Here is a 21,847-nt window from a genome sequence, read left to right as displayed (position 1 = left end):
GTACCCCATCCATTCTCACCTGTTGCATAGGGCAGGTTATACTGGGCTGGGAGCAATGAGTAGCCCAAGTGGTGGTGATGGTGATGCGTGGACATCAGACGCTGCGAAGGAGAGGAGCGGGGCCGGTCAATGCTTCTCTCAGCCCCGCTGGCTCCCCCTACGCCGCTGCAGCCTGCGTTGCTCCCTCCCACCCCGCAGCCGCTGCGCTCCTGAGAGGCCTTCTCGCTTATCTGTAAAGTAACCAGAGAAACAGACACACTAAAGCCCAAGTGTGGATCTGCAAGGAATGGCAGGCCGTCCTGGCCAGATTTTGGATTGTTGCCCTGCAGCTGTCGACTGCAGACACCCTTTCGCAGACACTCCAGCCATCGGGCAGCACAAATGCATCATCACCTGCGCCAATCATGAGACACCCAGCAGCTTATAGCCCTGGTACAGCAGGGTTAAAATGTAACAGGATCAAAGAGAGAAGAGCCACAGGCTCCAGGTCCAGCCAAAGGGCCCAGCAGTGCTGAGAAGCGGTTAGTGCAGCACTGTGAACAGCACTCACCGTTGGGGATTTGCTCTTGTAGTGGCTGGCGTGCTGCTGCAAGATGTCCAGGGCCTTGGATTCAGAGCTGGATTTACAGCCAATAATAGGACTAGCTCGGGATTTCTCACTCTCTTCACTTCCAGAAGATTTGCTGCCGTACGGGGAGAACGAGTAGCTGGAGGGAAGGTAAGAGCCTGTGGGAGAGATGCCAGTCAGCATTTCTACCCTCGGTTTATCAGAAGAGCCAGCCATTCAAAGAAACCAACTGGCATCAGAGACCTGGCAGTAGGAGAAGATTAGGACTAGATGTAGTGGAAAGTGTCATTCCATCCAGACATCTTGCTTTATATTCCAAGATCACCATCAGCTGCTAAGACAACTTACCAACTTTGAGTGCTTGGGAGATGAGGATTATTTTTACCTATCCCTCATCCAGGACTATGTGCTTTGGAAGCATCTAAACCAGTGTTTTCCAGTGCTGGCTGGGGAGTTCTGGGAGTTGAAGTCCACACATCTTAAAGTTGCCAAGATTGAGAAACACTGATCTAAACTGTACACACTGAACACAGCAAAACCATCTATTCCTTCTACAGGGTTCTTAGTACGTCTCTTTAAATCTCAACTTAAATTTAATGTTGTTAAGCATTGCAATATTTTGATAAATCTGTTTCCTTTATTAATATACTAGATCATTTGTTTTTTACTATTTAAAATGAAAGGATAACCTCAAAGGAAACCTTTGAAATAATGCTTGTGTACTCATCCAACAGCAGTAACGTCTTCAAAATGTAAGATACCAAGAATGAACAGGACTACATATACATTATTACAGAGGTTCTCCCCTGGAAAGGCCACACAGGTCGCCAGCCTACCCCCATTATTCTGAAAGTAAGGCATTCTGGATACGGTGGGACCAACTTTCATATATGATCCAATATTAGACTCCAAATGGACTTGATCAAATCCAAAGCCAGTGTTTCAAAGTGTGGTCTCCCCCAAGACCTCTCAGGGGTCCATGAAATTAAAATTATTTGCCAGCCTATGTTGAAAAACAATATTAAAATCCGAACAATTGTGAGAAGTTTTAAGTGGCAGCAAACGCGTCAATTTTCATTTTCAATATGGCAAATATCGATAAATACAGCCCATACAAACAAAAGCCCTTTTGGGGTCCTCCATCTGTCTATTTCCTACTAAAACTCTTGTGTCTGTTTGATACTTTGTAACCTTTAACCGGGCGAAATGGCTTGTCATAGGGCAACAATTTTGAACCAAGGTACTTCAAATGGGCTAACAGAATGCGTCCAAATTCTGGGACCCATGACTCCCATGGAATAGAAATCTGGCAAATTTTATAAAACATTTTATGACATAATACAAAATGTCACAATGCATTTCCTGTGATCAGCTGATGTGCTGTACAGTTCAACATGGGCTACTTTCAAGGCAGAGACATCTCTGAATATCTCCCTGAATTTTTACGAACTTTTCCGGTAAAGGCAGCACATTAGAAGCTCTGCCCCTGTTGAAGGCATTGAGGAATCTGGTAAGGAAGTATCTCTGAAACGATGACCCAACAGGTCACGGGTTGTCTAATAATTTTTAAAAGTTCTGAGAGAAAAAAGCTTAAAAAACATGGCCATAAGCAACATAAAGAGAATTCCCTAATCTCCACATCCTGATGTTTTAAGAGACCCAACCGCATCAGTCTATCTGAGCTCAATGCCCATTTTATACTGAGGATAGAAACCTCAACTCTTCCCTTAGAAGCCCATCAGAGCCTTCCCTCTGTATGCATGACAGAAACCACTTGTACTTGCAGGGTCCCCTTTCAAGCCCCCATACCTGGGTAGTTCTGCATCATGACGGTTGGCATGCCACGATAACTGGGATGGTTGGGGTCATACGACTGACTGTAGGAGTAGCCGTGCATGTATGGGATGTAGGTCTGATGCTGGCTGAGCGGGGAGGACACGGGCACATGGGTGCCAGATCTGGCTTCTTTGCCCACTAAGCGCGAGTCCTCACTGGAGGGCATTTTGCAATCAGAGTTGCTGCTCTCTTTCCCATCGTCCTTCACAATGGATTCTTTGCTGCGGCTCCTCTCCTCCTTTAACTTTCGATCCCTCTCTTCCTTCCACCGCTCATCCTCTGTTTTGATGTCAGGGTACTTAGCAGGGTAAACATACGTCCACATGCGGGGCTCGGCTTCCTGCAGCAACATGGAGTTGAGTCGGTCAGGTGACAGGCAATTCCATAGCCCAGAGGTCGCGAGATCTGAAGCTGTGGGAACCTCAGGTAGAGTATTTAAAAACTAGAGTTCGTGGAAGTAATTATATACTCACATGGATTCTTCCAACCCTACCAAAGCTTTTGCCTCTGGGTCTTTCAGGCTTTTTATCTACCATTCAAATCCCTCTCCAGATCACCACATAAAATTGGCCCAAATTCTTAAATTCTAGTTACACTAGCAAACAGAAGTAAATATTCATTATTTATTCTTCATTTCTATTGAATAATATTACTTAATTTATTACCACTGGCCTACTTTATTATAACCGAGCAGCAAGCTACGCCAATCTCTTTCACAGTGAGATAGCCCAGCTTTGGAAGCACCAGTCACAGTAAGAAAAAAGCTACACAATTCTTATGCCTCACTACTTTCCTGCTATGTGCGACTCATTAAACTCCTTAGCTCTTGGTTTGGGTATAAATAAGAGACAGATACTCCCAAAGGGCTGAGAACACCAAAGGGGATAGAAATAAGAGTAGAGGTGTAATTTCATTTGCGTTATCCCTTCCCAATTCTGTCCAGCTCAGTATATAGCACAGCTCACAAAAAGCCAAGTGGTACAGAAGCCACTGTAATTAATTCCTGCCTAGAAACACAAGATACTGCAACTTGCACACTGCTTTCCTATATTCCTGGCATTCCTTTATTGTTGTGATAGCCTATCACTGAGCCAGAGATCCCTGCAAATTCTCTTTAACAATATGGTATCTGAGCCACCACAAAACTGTGGTGGTCTAGAAGAACAAAGCAATGTGGTATTCGCTAATTAATACTTGAAAACTGAATTCTCTCTTCCAGCTTGTGCCACAATACTGTTTATTAGTAAAGCAAAGCAACTTTAACTCCAGTACTTAGCCCGTGCAACACTCTTTGTGTCCTGTAACTGGCTAGTGCAAGGCGGTATCTGAATGCCGCTCTTGTGAAACAACCAGACACCTTGCATTTTCTGCCCTTACTGTATAGAGAACAGAAAAATTGTTCCTCATTAAACATTTTGGAGATCAGAAGGAAATATCTGGCTCTCAGTGACCCAAATACCCTATATTTATTCATGAGGTATTAAAGGTTGATTTGGCTGTCTGAATATCAAATGTTAATGTGTGGGTGTGTGATTAAATACCATCCAGGGTGGACTGAAAATCAACAAATCTGAATCAATCAACTGTAACTGCATTAGCTATAGATTCTTTGGCAGAGATTCCAAGATCCAGAAACCTGGGAAACCAAACAAGCACCAGTGAGAATTAATACTGTTCTCACTGCCTCTCCGTTTAGCTTTCTGGACCCAGAAATTAGCCACTCTGATGATCGCTCTCCCCAGATCAACCACCCCAACAGCCTCTTTCCTATTTACCTGTCTGTACCAGAGTACTGGATCCACCTCAGCCTGCCGTCCACAGTCCAAACCTGCCTTTGATTCTGCAGTCTCTTTGCCAAGATGGCTTTCGCTTAATTTTCCCTTGAGGCCTTCCATAGTCTGGCCTTGGAGTTTTGAGGAGTCCTCCAATTTGGGAATAATGACCGACTTGGCCACATCGCTGCCTTGATCCTTGACCTTACTTAGTCCAGGTTTGACCAGGTCAGTTAAGCTGGGTGCTTTGGTCAGAGTGGGTGGGAGAGAAGTCTTCTGCTTCCACTCCTCCTTGAGTACCACCTCTCTCTCCTTCAGCCCCAGGTCCACTTTTTTGTCCAGCCCACGCTGCTGCTGCTGCTCCAGGCTCTGACGCTGCTTCTGCTGGTCTTCATACTGCTGCCGATACGTTGGGTTAGTGCTGAGCAAGTGGGCATGATAGCCCTGCTCGCTGTAGCCGTAGGGAGGCACATAGGCATACTGGTTGTAGTAGAGTGACTGCATATACATGTTGGACCGCTGCTGTATGACCGACGGCTGCTGGCTCGAGGGGCCCAGCTCTGCCTTCTTCTCCTCACAAGCCTCGTTCTTCACCTTCACCTCTGGGCTCGGTGGCTCTTCATCCTTCTTCAGCTTCAGGGCCTGACTCTCTAGGGAAGTTTGGCTGCTGGGATTAATGGGGCTGGGACTTGATTGTGCATAGCCGGGTGAATAGTATGCCTCAAAACTCTGGTAATAAGGCGATTCCTTGTTTTGAGGCTGAGAGGGAAAGAGGGCTTTTTTGGCCCCTTCCTTGACAATCTGATCGGGGTCCTTGACCTTCATGCTGTCCAGCTTGCCTTCGCCATCCTCCCCTGCGTCTGAGATGTCCGAATAGGCTGGGCTATTCGTTTTCACAGAGCTAGCTTCAGCCCCATTTTGGGTGACCACGTGGAGTGGAGTCATGGGCTGTGTGGGCGCCGTGCTCTCTAGTCGGCTGCCCCCCCCGATGGAAGGGCTTGGGGCATTGTCAGTGAAACTGTAGATTTTATCTGCCTCAGCCTTGATGCTGGCCAGGCGACTCTGGTGGGTGTCGGAGGAACCATTCAGAAGGCTTTCTCCCTTCGCCCCAAGGTCACTGGGCTCACCCCGGAAGGGGCTCTTGCCTTCCTCAGCCCGACACCCTTTCCCAGGAGTCAGGGGGCTCTCCGCTTCCTTGGACTCTTTTTTCTTCTTGTCCTTCTTTTTCTTGTCCTTGACGGGGGTAAGTGTTGGGCTGACTGTAAACGGCTCACCCATGACAGTGGGCTTAGGTTGAATAGGCTTCAACTGGGGACTGTTAGGCATGGCCTGAACGACGGTTGTCGTGAGACCCGTGGAGGAGCCAGGGCTGGTAGCGGTGAATGTGGCTGCCTGGAAAGTATAGATCTGAGGTGGAATGGCTGGTGCTATGGGTCGGGCAGTCTTGATGCTCTTCGAAGTGATCTTCTCGGGCTTGATGCTAACTAGCTTCTTAGTCTTTTCTTTGTCACTGGTCCTCTTCTCCATTGAGTCAAAGCCATCATTGCTTGTCTCATCAGGTACCAAGGGACCATCCTCAGAACCATCATTGGAAAGAGCACCAGAATCAGGATCTCCTTCACCACCTAATTTCTTCTTGCAAGCAGACTTGAGGTTGAATTTGTTTGATGGTGAGGGACTGTGTGGCTCTATCAGCCGCACTTTAGGAGTAATTGAGCGGGCTGGTGAGAGAGAGCCCTTCTGGCCACCGGAAGCACCATTGCAGCTGCTCAAATCGGCTGGGAGAGATGGTTCCTCTCCATACTCACTATCCCCATCAGCCTCAGGCTTGCTGTCATCATCAGTGTGTGCATGGGCCTGGTGATACTTGAGCCCGTTAATGTGCTTGTATTTTTTGCTGCAGTTGGGATGGGGGCAGTCAATGAGTATAGGAGAGGGGCAGTTCCTATCCAAAATGGCAGGCTCTACTTTGATGGCTGTGGTGGCTACTGCTGCGGCAGCTGCTGCAGCCGCAACTAAAGGTGTAGCCGTTGAGCCCATGGAGTTTGTGCGAACACGTTTGCTTCCCTTTGAGTCCTCAGAACTGGAATTCACTTCCATGTCAGAGAGGGGCTTGCTCTTTCGCTTGGTCACTGATGAAGGGCTGGCCTTGACCTCCTCAGAAGTGCCACTGGGTGGGAGGCGGTGCTCTGAGGAGTTCTGGCTGCCTCGGCGCCCCTTGCTGTTGGTCCCTGCCCGAGTCTTGCTACTGTTGCTGGTCCCTTTGGTCTCTGAGGCTGCTGTGCTTTCGGTCATCGGAGGGTTGCTGTTGGGACGCACCCGCTTGCCTCTCCCTCGACCATTCCGCATCTCCAAGTCACTGGTGGGAGAGTCGCAAAACCTAGGAGGTGGCAGAGCAGAACTTAAGAATAAGCATTGAGTTTAGCCCTCAAGCCGTTCTCTCTCTCTGCAACTGGCTCTCTTGGGAAAGTTTCCCCTGTAGCTAGAATGCTAGCACCAAAGCACTAGGTCTTCTGTGCTTCTCTGCAAGACTCCAATAAGTACTAATTGGTTTTCCCTGAAGCAAGCAAGTAGAAAGAGGCAGCAAGAGATTTCCAAAGGAGTAAAACGTGGGACATGATTTTAGGGGTTCTTTTATAAAACCTAGGAATCCCGGATGCTTGTACTAGGCAAGCTCAAATCCGAGTTTTCCAGCTTTTAATACCTTATCTCTAGCATTCAAAGATAAAGAGAGGTTTCAGAATAAGCACAGCCCCATCTGATGGAAGTTGCACAATCCATTATCTAATCTCTCCCAATTCCCCTTAGTAATTCAATAAAAAAGTAACACAACAGTTCAACGGTCTCAGCTGAGACACAATACTGGTTGGTTTCCTAGGCAGAAGTTGCCTCATCAGCTTCCTACATGAAAATGAGAAGGCTGACTACCAAAGGCAAGTTTTCTTCAAAAACTGTAGCCGCTTGAGTTCTTAGGTCACGTGGATGAAAAAAGAGGTGTATTAGGGCATCTGCTGCAAGGGAAAGAAAATACACAGGCTGACAGTCTCCCAATGCTCCATAAAATTAGAGTATTTTCTCTAGCAGACTCCCCGAATGGCCTGCAGCTCATGAATGAGCATATAATATCAGCTCACAGCAAGAGAGTCTCTTCATCTTGTATTTTACCTGGGTGGTGCCCAATCATGTTGTGTGCAATCCAGTAGCGTCCCCACGTAAGTCTTATTCCTCCAGGTAACATTCACCACCAGCATGCCTATGAGGGGGAAGAAGAGGATTGTGAATACCCAGGTCTCTGGGGACAGCAATATTTTCCCATCCTTTTCCACTGTTCTCAACCAGTATACAAAAATATCCTGCTGAACAGGTCAGAACAAGTGTGGGTGGTGACTAAAATTCTATGTCGCTACTAAAAACTATTCTATGTAGCTAAGTCAGCAGGAGAACTCAGACAGTACTTGCTTTGGGCTTCGTAACTACTTCTTTCTTTGACATATGAAAATCCTCCCCACTCCAAAAGCTACTAGAGACCAGACTCGTAATACTGTTGAGCTCTGCTAAACATAGGACACTTTTGTAATAATGTTAAGAAAATGGCAAGGATATAGTAACTAGAAATCAATTTTGACTCAAGACCCTTGATGGGGGTCACATAGAGATATGTTTGATCAAGCCAAAAGCCAAGCTGGTTCGGCAATTTCTTCCACTGTGGGCAATCAAGTGCCTTTGGGAAGTTCATAGAACACAACAGCACCTTTCTACAATAAAGCAACTGGTAGCGAGGAACACTATCACCAACCCTTAAGATGTTATATAGTCACCATATCTACTAGTTACAGTGGGTTTTGCAGATTGTTTCTCCTGTTACAGACTTCGATAATCACTTAGATTGCCTTTGGATATCTGCTGTATATTCTTCTCTGCAGCGACACTTGCCCTCTGGATTACTCTCCAGAGTTGTCTGACATGTCTTTTAGGCACCTATTAAAGACCTGTATTTTCACTCAGGCTATGTGGATGAAGCTTATTGATTTTTTCCCCTCCTTCCAATTCACTTTGTAATTACTTTTTTTTAAAATAATTTCAGTGAAAATTTTGATTACAATAGTAAAAGCAAATAGAAACTAAACTCAGAAAGAAAAAGAGAGAAAGACTAAAAGGTGCAAGGAAAGAAAAAGGAGAAAGAAAAATATTTAAAGAAAAGAAAAGTATTTAAAGAATCTTCATCACAACAAATATAAACAAACTTAATAACTCTTCTCCCCTTGTAAGATTACAAACAGGTATCTCTTCTTCCTATAACCGATCCCTTATCCATATGCAAATCCTTAAATCATCAACTTCTCAGACCTGGTGTCAGCAAAAAAGGCCATAAAGGGTTACTAGAGCGTTATAGAAATGTGTCTTATTTTAACCTTGCTCAAACAAACCAACTTCATATTCCTTCCTTTTACTTCTAACGATCCTGATCTTTAATTCATTCAGATGTCGTAGTAGGATTTGATCTCTCTTCAGTATTTCTTTTTCCCATCCCAAAGGCTTTTTCAAGGCTTTAGCAGATCTCTTTTGTAAATCCAAAAAGTTATTATCCAAGTAATTCTCTTGGTTCTTCACTTGTATTTCCACGTTAATGTTCAAGGCTTTAACCACCTTCATTTGTATATCCAGTAGAAAGTCCTTATCCAGGTCATTCTCTTGGATTGTCATTTGTGTTTCCACTTTAGTTGTCTTCTGTCTTATAATCCACACTTTTTTATTATTTTCCAGTATTTCTGGTTCTAATATTTCTACATCAGACAAAATTTGTTTTACCTCTTTATCCTGTAAATCTCTCAAAATATTCTCTTTCACATCTGTCATTCCTTCATTAACATCTTTTGGACATAATCTATTCATAGAAGCAGACATCACTGCTGGCATTATAGCTACCAGTTTTTGACCTTGTCCTTCAAAAATGCCCTGGAGTATTTCAAATGTATAATGTTTTGTGTCATTTGTAAATACCAGTACTAGTGAAAAAACAAAGGGCAAGCTTTCACTTTTTCTTTTCCTTTCTGCCTAGAATCTTTAGTCCTTTCTGGTGTCCAGTTTCTGAAATCATAAACTATGACTTAGGATAAACAAAACAATTTGGCTGTTCATTTATATAATTATTTCCAAGATCTTATAGTAAAAGTCCTAATATTTCAAATTTGTCTGGTCCCAAGAAAGTTATAAACTAATTAAGGGATCAGAATCATATTCAGCTTTTTGCTGTTGATTTCCAATTCTTTAAATTCTTAAGCTTATAATTACTCGAATAAAAGAGTAAAATGAAGGTAAACTCATCAGGTGGCTTTTCAAACTTGACGTTCTGACGATCTCCATTAGCCTTAAAGTAGTTAAATAGATAATTTCTGAAAGTGTTTTTAAAAAAAAAGGTTAGCGAACCCAGTGCTGAATCAACCCTGGTGATCAATGGGGTGACAGATGTTGCAGCAAGATCGCCTTCACATCCTACCCAGAGTCCTTTAAAAGGCTCCACTGCAGTTGAGAGCATGATGGCTTCCCTTCATCTCTCGGTGCTCAAACCTGTGGAAAACCTCTGTTCTGCAGGCTCCTCACAAGCAGCAGCCATCCGGAGCACACGTGGGTAATCTCCTGTCCTCACCTTATCTGGAGAGGTTCCGTAGAGCCGGTCTACTCACCGGTTCTTCAGTCTTTGCCACAGTCGTCCTCTCCGCTCATTTGGAGATGTGCTAGCTCACCATTCCTCCCCTGGAAGTTCCTTGCTTTGTAATTCCTGATGCCTTTTTATACTTTATTTTTATTTTAGTGTTGTTTTGTTGTTTGCATCCTACTTTAAGATAACTACAGGGGAAACTGGCCTAAAGTGTATTAAATAACTAAAAAGAATAATGGATGGCTTTATCTTATTTATTTATCGTATGGCACATTCACATCGCAGTTCAATAGAATAAAAACACAGGAGATAAAATACAAGATATAAAATATACAGTATAGAATTATAGACATATGTCTAGATTACGAATATAATTTTTTGCTTCATTTGTCACAGCCAGGAGATCAGCGAAATCTCCATTATAGGCTCTATTTTGGCACTCTGTCACTATATGTTGGATAGTTTGTTTTTCAGCCCCACAGTCACAGTTCAGTGACCTAACTTGAATGGTCAAATACTGTTTTAAAGGTGCCAAGTTGACAGTCCTCATTGTTACACTATGTTTAAGAGCATTCCTGGAGTCTGGGAAAGAAAAAGGAGTTTTTCAAAACATGGCCGATGAGGACCAGAGAGACATTTCACCTCTATCTGTTAAGCAACGTATCAGTCAATCCGTTAGGGAGTGTGTGAGAAAGGATCAAACAGCTCGCAGAAATCCCACCGTAACATATTAATAAATAAGGGCTGGTGTATACTTACCTAGATTCCAAGATTCCTAACTTAACTCCCTTTCCTTGGCATGAAAACCTGATTAATGAGACTCTAGTTTCCTTGGCCGTTCACTGCTATTAAAGGTATGACACAAAATAGCCATGTGCTATGCGAAGGTCATTTTATTTGTCCTAAATTCCCCAACATTCAATTTCACTGGCTAAGCCTTTGCTCTCTCTTGCTCACTTCTTTTTTTTTGGTGGGGGGGGGTCATGCCCAAACTCCGTAGCCTCTTCTCACTGCAGAGCTGGCTTCAGCCCATCTGATCATTTTGGCTGCATTTTGGCTGGACACTTTCCAGATCTAAAATACTCTTCTGGAGGTGCAGGAAGCAGAGCTCTGCACAGTAATCCAAGTGTGTTGTAATACAGCTTTGAATAAAGGCATTATAATATGGACGACTGAGCCTCACCAACGTGAAATCTGATTAGAAGTCATACACTTTCATTCAGCAGTCATTCACACCCGCTCAGTACCCCAAAGTGGATATATGCCAAATGTATCAACTTTACATTGTTTTCACTGGAGCACATTTGTTCTTTTAATGCCTTTTCCATGTGTTTGGATACATTATTTTGGAACTCTTTATTGCCCCGTTTTTATTTTAAGCAGTCTAAGTAAGTTGGTATTGCCAGAAAAACTTGATCAACAAAGTAGTAAACCAGAAGGGAGATGCAAACAATCCAATGTATAGCGCAAATGACAATACAACCATATGTTCCAATTCAGAACAGAGAAACAAGTCCAAAATCCAAAACTCAAACAAGACAGGGTGCTATATTTTCATGATGATGGTAACCATATACTGTTTTCTTCATACAACCTTTTACATCCTTCTCTTAAAAAAGAGAACACTTCTTGCTACTCTAATAAATCTGCTGGAGTTTCAATTGTTCCCTTCCTCTAATTGTGCCTCTCTTCTCTCTCCTAGTTAAGGCTGGAGAAGGTGGTATCATGTATGGCTCTGCTTTTCTTCATTCGGTTCCTAGCAACTTCTCCCTTCACAGTGAGTCAAATCAGATCTTTAATGTAATACGATGATTAGTCCTGTTTACAGTAGACTACTTACGTTTCTCTTGTGGTTTGCCATTCTGCAATAACTGCATTTGGGGGGGTGCTCTCTGCTGTGGTGGATCAGCAAAACCTGCCTTTACTGCTAACACACTACCTCGAAATCACTTGAACTGGTTAAAGCCACCACTCCCAAGCCAGCATGGACTTCTTATATCCCTCTCTTCTGAGAAGCAACTGTTGAATCCTAGTCTCCTTTTCCTACTATTTGACCAGCTGCGGTTCACAAGAGGGCCTGAATATCATGCAGGCCTAAGGTCCTCTATTCAAGTTAGGGTCTCTACAGTTAGGATACTAAGCAATGGGGTAATGGAAGAAATAATCTGACCTCGTTTCATAAGCAGTGTCCTATGTTCTGTTGGTGCAAGTGTACAAACAACAGTTAAATACATGGCACTCATCTATCCTCTATATTGCCAGCCTTCCTAAATCACTGTTCAAGAATCAGATCTAGTTAAGTCTCGTAACGAAAGATAAGACAAAGCATCCCCAGCCTCAAGTTTCCTGTTACCAAAAAACACCAAGGAGTCCTGTATCACATTTTACACACGTGGTACTGTATGTTAAGATCCACGTACTGAAAACTAGTTTTCATGTGAGCAATTTTATATGAAATAAATACAGATGTTTACCGTTATCAATCATTTACACTTAGAATTTGGATTTCTATAATGAAGAGCACAAACAGGGTCTTCATCAGAAAACAATGATACTCTGTAATATTAGCAGAATTTAATTCAAATGGACATTCCTTCCAATGATTACTTGTTCTGGTTATAGTATCACAAAATCACAGGTGCACTCATGCAGTTCATAGGATGCATCTCATGCAACACTCTGGGGAAGCAATGTGGCAAAATCTCTATCTCTTTAGGAAGACTAGGAAGAGCTACTTAGAGTGGGAAGAATACAGAAACAATCTAGAATGGTAGGATCAGAAGCACATACTTCAGTCATAGCCTCCATTTTCCAGAAATCACACATTCAGCTACGTTATTGAAAACTAGTATCTTTCTCAAGCCAAATCCTAGACCAAAGAATGCTCTTTCTTTGGACAAAGATCTGCCAAGATATAAAAAACTGATATTAGCACGTTCTGATACTAGCCAAGATAAGACAGCAGAAACGGAACGGAAGCCATATGAAGTAGAGCAACTTCAGGAAATAACATAAAACAAAAGCAAGTTGGACCACATTCAAAACCCAGTAAATTAAATACTTCTCTCTTCTTTAAGTTGTTTTGCATGCTTTCAAATGTTTAGAAAATGTCTGTATTTTATCCCACCCAAAAGCATCATGTCTGTTAACTCATACTCATTCATATTCTGCAGCTGATGACCTCCAGTCACCATTAGCCCAATAAGAACGGCCAACTATTAGAAATGACAGGAAGGTTATAACATGGCTGTAGCTTAAGATCATACTAACTATGCTATAGCCTTTATAGGTATTTCACCCTGAAAAACCTTACAAGTTACAAACGTTCATTTTGCAGGGCTGGACTGGACAGACAGTGGGAAATTATTCCTTCCTAATGAAGCAAAACAGTGGGCCTACACAATGGTATCTGTAATTTATATAGAAAGCAAGCTCACAATATATGGTGTTATATGCTATCAAGTGTGCTGTTGGATCTGGCTGCTGGACCTCACAAGGATTTCCCAGCAAGAAAAAGCAGCATGAACACCGAACTGCTATACCATATGATTAAAAAAAAAAGTGTGCTGTGTAACACATGCTTGTGCATCAAATGCAAATTGACCTACAGATTAACTATCAAAGATTTCTTCATAGCTCAAAGGTAAACTGCTCTTCAACCGCTCTTTAGGCAGGATTATACCCAAATTCTAATATAGCAGAGAGAACAGTGATATAATTTGGTACTGGGCAGTTGGAGCTGGAGGCTTAAATTCTACAATACCAGTATGGACTTGGGGATGGGGGGAGAGGCAAATGTGGCAAATCTTATTTTTGCTCTGGGAGTGGCTTAGGTGGGGAGTCAACAGATTTTTCCTCTCCATTCACCCTGCCTTCCTTAGACAGCTCATCTTGCTGGTTCACAGGCTGCCAAGATGACCTTCCACTCTTCCTAATATTTTTCTCTCTTCTTTGGGATCTATCTTCCTGCAGGTGTCAGCATCATGCAGGAGGCACCAGCTTTTCAAGGCAAGACTGCTTTGTACAGTTTCACGCTCAGGCTTCACACACTGCTTTCCTGCAGAGCCTTACAAGTTAATTGTGTGGCAATGCGCCAGCAGCTGCTTCCATCTCAGTGCTGGCAGGTCAGATTAGGAAGGACGTCCTGGCAGCTTGCCCGCTGCCATGATCACAGGAGAAAGATGAAGAGCTCTGTAAAGCAGAGAACTCAGTGGTGGTTGAACTGCCCCCCTTCCTTTGCCTGCTGCTCTGGCAACCAAACAAAGCACAAGACTAATTGTAACTCCTGCCTGACACACCGTGTCCCAGATTTAACCTACCTCAATCAATCATGCACACACAGGGAAAAAACTCCCTCCCAGCAAATAAATACAGAATTATTCTATGAAATGGAAGGTGATTTGCAAAGCAGTCTTTTACCCGGTCTGCCTCTGAAGAACCACCACCTTTGCTGGAGAAGAAAGCAGAGGGGAAGAACCATTTCCTGAAAGCTCTGGCATTTCAGGGCCAACTATGACTGCTACGTTCAGAATAATGATACAGTTTATTTAAAACCCACTAAGTTGCAGTGGGAACTCTGCTTTTTTATGCTCTTAAAGAGCACTTTGTAAAGCAAGCCAGAATAAAAACATGATTTTAATAGGGCCAAAAAGATATAGCTGCTCATCCAAAAAACATGCTGAGCCAGACTTCTTTGTGTTGGTACAAACTGGTCTGGTCAGAGTTTCCAAACTGCAGCCGTTTTATCACTGGGCAGTTCAGGGAGAGACTTCTGTATCCATTTGGCATTTTCAAACCAAAAATCTACTGCTTTCCGACATAATTACAGTTATGTACCTGTAACTCAGCAACTGCTGTGGTATCCAGGCATGATTTGCCAAAGAACTGCTTCTCTTGGGAGCATTAACTTGCCCAAAATTCAAATGGCCATTTTATTGGAAAAAACTTTCCTTTCACCTTGGGCTTGTTTGTGATTGCCACCTTGTGACTGCACATGGTAACCAGCATCACCAACAGTCTTAATGAACCAATCCCACTTTGTCAATATTGGGCAAGTTCAATGGGGATTTTCCTTTTTATTTAAAGAAAAAACATTTGCCTCCCATGTCACTCACATTCTTTTCTTTTTTTAAGTATAGATTTCATTTGCTTGTTTCAACCATGACAATTTTGTTGTGTTTTGCCCGTACTGGACTGTAAGCCTAGAAGTTCAAATTATTTTTAAAGCATCTAGCTCTGAATACACAAATGTTATTTATTCAACTTCAGTACTGGAGTGGATCATTTCTTCTTACCCTTAATTTTTTTTTTTTAAAGCCACAGGTCTCCATTGCTACAAAGAGAAATAGTAGCTTGAGAAATGTCATTCTTTCTTTTAAGTATTCTCCTTTCATAAATTTTACAGTTTCCCACTGCCTATCACCATTAAATGCCATGGAGGTTGGAGATGAGGATTTTATTTAATAAAAAAGGTATTAAAACAGCTCCAATTATGGCTACCGATGCTTTCAAATTGGCATACACTCTCCAATTTGCACACTAGAGCTCCATCACTAAGTTTAAGCTCTTGCGGCAGAATTTAATTATGCAAAATTCAAAGGGCTGGTCTGCTATAAGCTACAATGGCAACAGTCTTCCCCCTTTTCTTTCTTCTGGAGATTTGACAGAACTGCTTGCCCTCTTTCAGAGAAAATGTATACCTCTCAAAACAAAAAAGAAATATTGCAACCCACAGTGCTTCTCATCCGCAAGATAAAAGGGAAGGAGAGAGATTTGGAGGAAGACGCTTCTGATGGTTCCTTTGTGCAGCAGCTGCTGTTGCCATGCAGTGATCCTTGTTGCTATGAAGATCTCCGTGTCAGACAATGGTGTTTTTTTTTTTACTGCAAGCCCTACTGCTATTGGCTGAGACATTTCCCAGGTGAGTGGCAATGGTACTTCAAGCCTCAGTCTTTGAAGGTAGCTGAAATGGGTTTGCCTCCAACATGGAGCAGGTCTGGGGACACTGAAAGCCCCCCTCTTCCATTACTGGCTCCACTCCAGATGGCATTCATCACAATTAAGAGGAAATGGGAACCTGGCGGCCGGCAAGGCAGCGAGTGGAGGGCTGCATTTCAGTATAATTAAATCCATTAATGATCTCAGCAGATCAGAATCACACGTAACAGAATTAGAGAAACTGCTACAATAGCTGTCTTAAATGTCTCAACAATATCCTTACAGTTATTCAGCACAATATATTTTTGTGGAAGGCAGGTGAACAGAACAAGCTGTACTGTAGCTAGAAGTCTGTTTACTCAGCAGAAAGAGCAGATGGCCATGAAAAAGCTGCCTATGGAGCGGCAAGGACAAGTGCTACAACTTTCACAGAGGTCAACAGTTTCAGAAGAGACAAATATAGCCGTTAAGAATTCTGAACCAGTGTTGTCGATGCTCCTAGGAAACATTTTCACTTCTTTGCCTTTCTGCGTAACCAGGGGACACTTTAGACTCAATTAAGGCAAAAAGGGACAAATCTGTTAGTTAACCGACTTGAAATCAGAAGCCCAGTTCAGATGCAGCCATTCCAATTTATCAGACTATGAATGAACTGCATGTTTAGTCGTGCTGGAAACTGTGACTTAAGCAAAACTTACAAATGAGGTCCTTAATGCTGAAAATGAGCTCTGTGTCTAACATTATGTATGAATCAAGTCTCTAGGTAAGTAGCCCAACCTGCACACAGCTGCATTAAAAAATGTTCACTTTGCCACCCAAATACTGATGTTGTTAGTGATGCCTGGCACCTCAAAGGCCTGAAGGGAGAGAGGAGATTTTTTCCAATCTCCTGCTCGCTCACCTAGAAAAGAGGCTTGCTTGCTCCAGACAGCAAAAGTAAATGAACAAGGATTGTGGGAGTCCTTTAACTATGTTTTTATAAAGTAGCCTTTGGTTTGTTAGTGCTACTGGGAGCATAGACTGAGCGTCTGACCCTTTCCCATATACCGACTAATTCATTTTATGGGGAAATTTCAGTGGGTCTTGTGACATAAGTATGATGGCCACTTCTTGCCTTTTTGCTAGCATATTTTTCCACTTTGACTTCAACTGATCAACAGAGAACTCCAGGACAGCAAAAGAACTTGAAGCTAAGAAGAGATTTGGGATATAGATGAAATGTGCTTGCATGTCAAAAATCAGTTTAAGTGAGCATATTCTTCAATAAAGATGGCAGTTTCCCAATTCCTTTTACTAATAACTGGAAAGGAAAAGATAAATTCCTGGCGCTCACAGTCTTCTGGCTCAGCATCATACGTCGCATAAGAGAAATGCATTCATCCAGCAAAACTGTAAACAATCACATGAAATCCAAGTACCATTGTTAATTAGGGAGCCGACATCTTGCCAAATACAGAACCAGTAAACACACACAATAATGTAATAGTTCAGAACTGATCTAGAGGATGCAAAGACTTTGTTCTGAGAATTATATTATTTCTGGCGGTATGGACCACGCAGTAGCTGGAGTAGTGTGGCAGACAACTGTGCACGTTTACAATGAGTGCAGGCTAAAAATAGTTAAGCTGCAGGAATCACAGAGTACCTTCTAGGCAAGATCTGAAATTACAGCTGTTCCAGAAAAGGCTAATGCTGCAAAAGCATTAGAGATGGTAACAAGCAGCACAGGATGAGTATCATCTCGTTGGCCTCCTGAGGCCATTTTCTCTGAAACACATGTGGAAGGCTGACTAGATCCTGATCAGCAAACAGACCTTCTTGACAATTTCAGGAGTTCTGGTAGGGTGATGGAACTTGGGCTTATTATGCCATAAGTACTGATGGTGAGCAGGAGGGGGCCCCTATCCAGGGAGGAAAACACACGCATAGTTTAGAGGCTTTGAACTGTCCTTCAAAGAAACTCAGAGCAGACCCGCCTTGAGGTTTGGGGTTTATCTGTGTGGGTTTCCCACACTCCTTCAGTTTGGCAGGATTTTCTACCTAGTAGAGCTGATAATAAACACTAGAGACTAATTCCTTGTCTCAGTGTGGATTTTTGCTCTGAATCAGGACATATTAGGAGAATACAAGCACCAGTGTCAAAAGCAGACCACTTTGTCAATGGCCTGGGCCCTTCCTTGATCAACAGATCAGGATTCAGTATCTGGAGCTGCCACTAACAACAAGCAGAACAACCACCTAAACTCAGCTTGGCATCCAAATGAGCTATCAAATGGTGAAAGTAAGAAAACCATGTATGGACTTACTATATTTGTTTCATCCTGTCTGGCAGGTTCACATATTCATTAGGTTATAGAGAAAACGAAAACAATCAATGGAAACCCAAATATAACAGAAAGATGATAAAGCTCAGTGATGAGATAGTTTGTTCCGATCTTTAATCGTTCAGCTTCACACAAGCTCCTGGAGATACAAGTGTGCAGGCCAAGTAAGTTTAGAAAGAACATTTGTCAGCATGTCTTTGTCTTTCCAAATTATAACCTCTCAGAATCTGTCAATTCCACTCTGCCTGGCATTATATCAAGATGGATCAGTAACAGCCAAAGATACGCATTTTGCATCTCAGCAAGATGCTTCTTTGTATCACTCTCTCGGAAGATAATTGACTACCTCCCAATTGTTACTGGGTCCTTGCCAAGGCAAATCATACCTCTTCAGAAGTTTCTAAAGGGGTAGCTGCATTAATCTCTTGTGGCAAAAACAACAAAAAAGAGTCTTATGGTATCTTAAAGACACATTTTTGTGGATCACAGTCTGCTGAAGTTAAAGTGGGAGAGCTGGTGGAAGAGGACACGCTAGCTTATGAAACAAAGAAGGATACTCATTCATTTTGAAGCGGAAATCAAAGTTTCTCTCCAATTTAGAATATTTACACATCTTACAAACATCTACACTGCCTCCAAAAATGCAAATATCAAAGAGCTTAAACTAAACAATGACTTGGAAAGATGGCTTTAGAAAATGTAAGGTTAATGCAAGCTTCAAACAAAGAACAGATGCATGAATGAATGACACTTTGAAGCAATAAATCCATCTTTTTAACTCTAGAACACAGAATAAACCACTGTGCGTGCATATATACATGCCAGAGGTTAAAACTGCAAATTAAAGTGATGGTATGATCTACTACATTATATCCATCAAGTGACTAGCACTGGTCTAAAACAAGTATACTAAAGGACACCTACCGTCTTCTGTCTCCTGCCATACGATGCCTTCCAGATTAACGCTGGTGCCAGGTTCACAGGGGCCCAGGCACTCTGGTTCAGTAGCTAGTGCCACATCACAGGTGTTCACCCCTACAGAGCGAGTGCGTACCATTATCTGTTCACATGGTGATGAGATATCACTGTTAACAACAGGGACAAGAAGATGCAGTGGTAGCACTGCAGGGGTGGACACGGGAGACTCCATCTGGAAAAACAGAAAATAAAGCAGTCACAACTGATGCATACCAATGGATGAGGGGCCCCTGGGTCCCCCCGCCACCTGTAACTTCCCAAAATAGGGCATTTGCACAAGTCCTACACTTGACCTTATCCTCAGGAGCGGCTATAAGAAGTTCTTATCTAATACATTTATCTGTGAAGAACAAAATCTAGACAGTTTGACTTGGCCATTCTGGCCGGCTATGGAAAAGGCTTTAACACCTCCTCTCAATTCAATACACAAACTTTATCCATTCTCCAGCACCTGTCTCTGTGCTATGCTTCCAAACCAATGGATATTCATTTGGAGGGAAAGAGAGATAAAAATCTAGGCAGACAAGTTTATACCTGCATTGTACCACCTTAGACTCCGGATAGGATTTTAATATGGACAGAAAGGTAAAGACTAACATATAGAACTTTCCCCTTGACATCTAGGTTTTCCCTCTGAGGGTACACATGGAAGTCCAATGTGGTATAATCTCAAAACAGAATTTCTACTCCTGCCTGGTTAAGGACTAGGTATTCCTATGGAAAAGGCACTTGATACAGCAGATTCAAGTGATCCCCCATCATCAAGTGTCTATATTGTTATTCACCCAGCCCAGGGATCTGGCTGTCACATACAGCAAGACAATTTTGCTCTCCCAATTTAAGCACCCACCAGAGAAAGTCAAGAGATTTCTAGGTTGAAACATGATCTGCAGCGTAAGGAAGCTGGCTGCTCACACAGAGTGCACTCCTCTCATAAAACAAGGCTTCCAATTTGGCTATCGTTGTCCCTCACATCATCAGCTAATTCAAGAACTGCATGACATGTCACTCTGCAGTTAAGTGATGGCCTGAGTGTCTCTTGGTAAGTGCAGACACATTCCAGCCAGGGAGATAAAGCCTTCAAGATGTCACTCTGGGAAATCTGCCGGCTTGCTGCAGATTATAGCTTGGCTTTTTGGTCTCAGATGAGCCTAAAGCATCCCCTTTGCCAAAAGATAACCTGCACCCTCTTTCCCATGAGTATTGGTGACCATAAAATCAGGGGTTATTTATGGAACATGACTGCCAACGGCCACACACTCTCATTCAAGCTAATTCTGTTTTTGAACAGTCGCCAGATCATCCTTAGCTGCTGCAAATTGTCTTTCTCACACACAGAGCTAGCACTGCCTTTTTATGAAGCAATTAAACACAGTGAAACAGAGCAAGCTGAATCTTGCAAGCTCAGTGTTGCTTGAACAGGACATCAGAGGAGCATCCATACGTTGTCCCTGCAAGCATTTTTGAGGAGGGGAAGAGCTGCAACCCTAATTTATTAAAGCCCTTCAACGGACAGGTACAGCCACGTCCAGAAGATGGTGGAATTATCACGAAGCCCACTAGGGCCTCTGCTGGACAAGGACAAGGGGGAAACGCTTGTATTTATCCTTCAGTGCACACAATCTCATTAAATCTCCCCCATCACATAAGCAATAACTGAGGGAAACAGCTGCCCACCCTCTGGCAAGGTTCGGTGCCCAAGAATGTAGGCACTGCTGAGCTCTGGGAATGGATTTTCACTTCCAGTCAAGTTAACACAGCAGGAAAAAAAAACCACCCAGAGTGTCACTGCCTGCTCGCCCGCATTAGGCTCTTTTCCCTCGGTGTACATTTTTGCTCTGGACAGCCAACCAAACAAAGCCGATCTTATCTGATCAACGTTTAATACTGTCTGCCTTTTTAATCTGCAGTGATCAGCTGGCTGTGTTTGTCCAGGCAGATAACAGAAGCTATACCCTATTTTTTTCAAAGGCAGTAAGCCATACCTCAGATGTACAAGCTCCCTGACGTAAGCCCCCATCGGCAGGGCGACTGCTCTCTTTCTGGCTTTCTTAGCATAGCACAGCTCTCTCCCCTTGAGCTTGCCTACGGCTATCTGCATGCATGGGGAGTGGAGTAACTTACATTTTGCTGAACAGGATCCTCGACCCTGTTGGATGCACTTGTGGAGGCATGCTGGTGCATACAGCCTTCTGCTCTATGAACAGAAGAGTGGCACAGGGAATGGAACATGGCGCCCTATTCTCAGCTAAGCAGAAATTCTAGGCTGTCAGAGCAAACACAATACCAGTGGAGGCAGCCGGACCCTCCGCCCAAGTCAGAACACACGCTTGCAGGCAACACATTATAAAACTTTATGCTGAGATTTTGGAAATAGAAGTCCATATGCGTGAGGGTTCTAAGATACTGTACCACTTCCCTTCTTTTTAAAAGCAGCTCTGACAGTAGTCTTAAAGGAAGCAATTTTTGATTCCAACACTGCATACTGGATTCTCTTGTAAGGGCACCACTCCAAGTAGAGTCTCAACACCGCCAGCTGAAGGCCAAAGTCTTACCACCCGAGAGAGTAGAGCAGATACTTCTGCCTGCTGCTTGCGAGAAAAGAAAACGAACCTAATCAGCTGCTGCAGAAATCCTTATTCTCTAATCCTGAGCAGATGTTCCCTCCTTCTCATGTATGGCAGCAAAACATTTGGCACAGAACTATGAACAGTCAATTTGTCTTGCAAGATGGACACTGGCTCATCACAACACATCCCCAGAGGCAGAGTTG

General features: G+C 43.1%; 1 protein-coding gene across 1 annotated transcript in view; it reads right to left on the bottom strand.

The window, feature by feature from the left end:
* Window positions 1–21,847, bottom strand: part of ZNF609 (zinc finger protein 609) — an 87,698-nt gene that overhangs the window by 3,802 nt on the left and 62,049 nt on the right. The window contains exons 3-8 of the mRNA XM_063314398.1: window positions 19,021–19,246; window positions 7,342–7,429; window positions 4,180–6,556; window positions 2,378–2,744; window positions 551–726; window positions 20–230 (exon numbers count right to left, since the gene is read on the bottom strand). Coding sequence (XP_063170468.1) covers window positions 20–230; window positions 551–726; window positions 2,378–2,744; window positions 4,180–6,556; window positions 7,342–7,429; window positions 19,021–19,246 — 3,445 coding nt within the window. The remainder of the gene's footprint in view (window positions 1–19; window positions 231–550; window positions 727–2,377; window positions 2,745–4,179; window positions 6,557–7,341; window positions 7,430–19,020; window positions 19,247–21,847) is intronic.

The sequence above is a fragment of the Candoia aspera genome, chromosome 13 (assembly GCF_035149785.1).
Source record: "Candoia aspera isolate rCanAsp1 chromosome 13, rCanAsp1.hap2, whole genome shotgun sequence".
NCBI classification, from domain to species: Eukaryota; Metazoa; Chordata; class Lepidosauria; order Squamata; family Boidae; genus Candoia; species Candoia aspera.
This window is presented reverse-complemented; position numbering and strand designations above follow the sequence as displayed.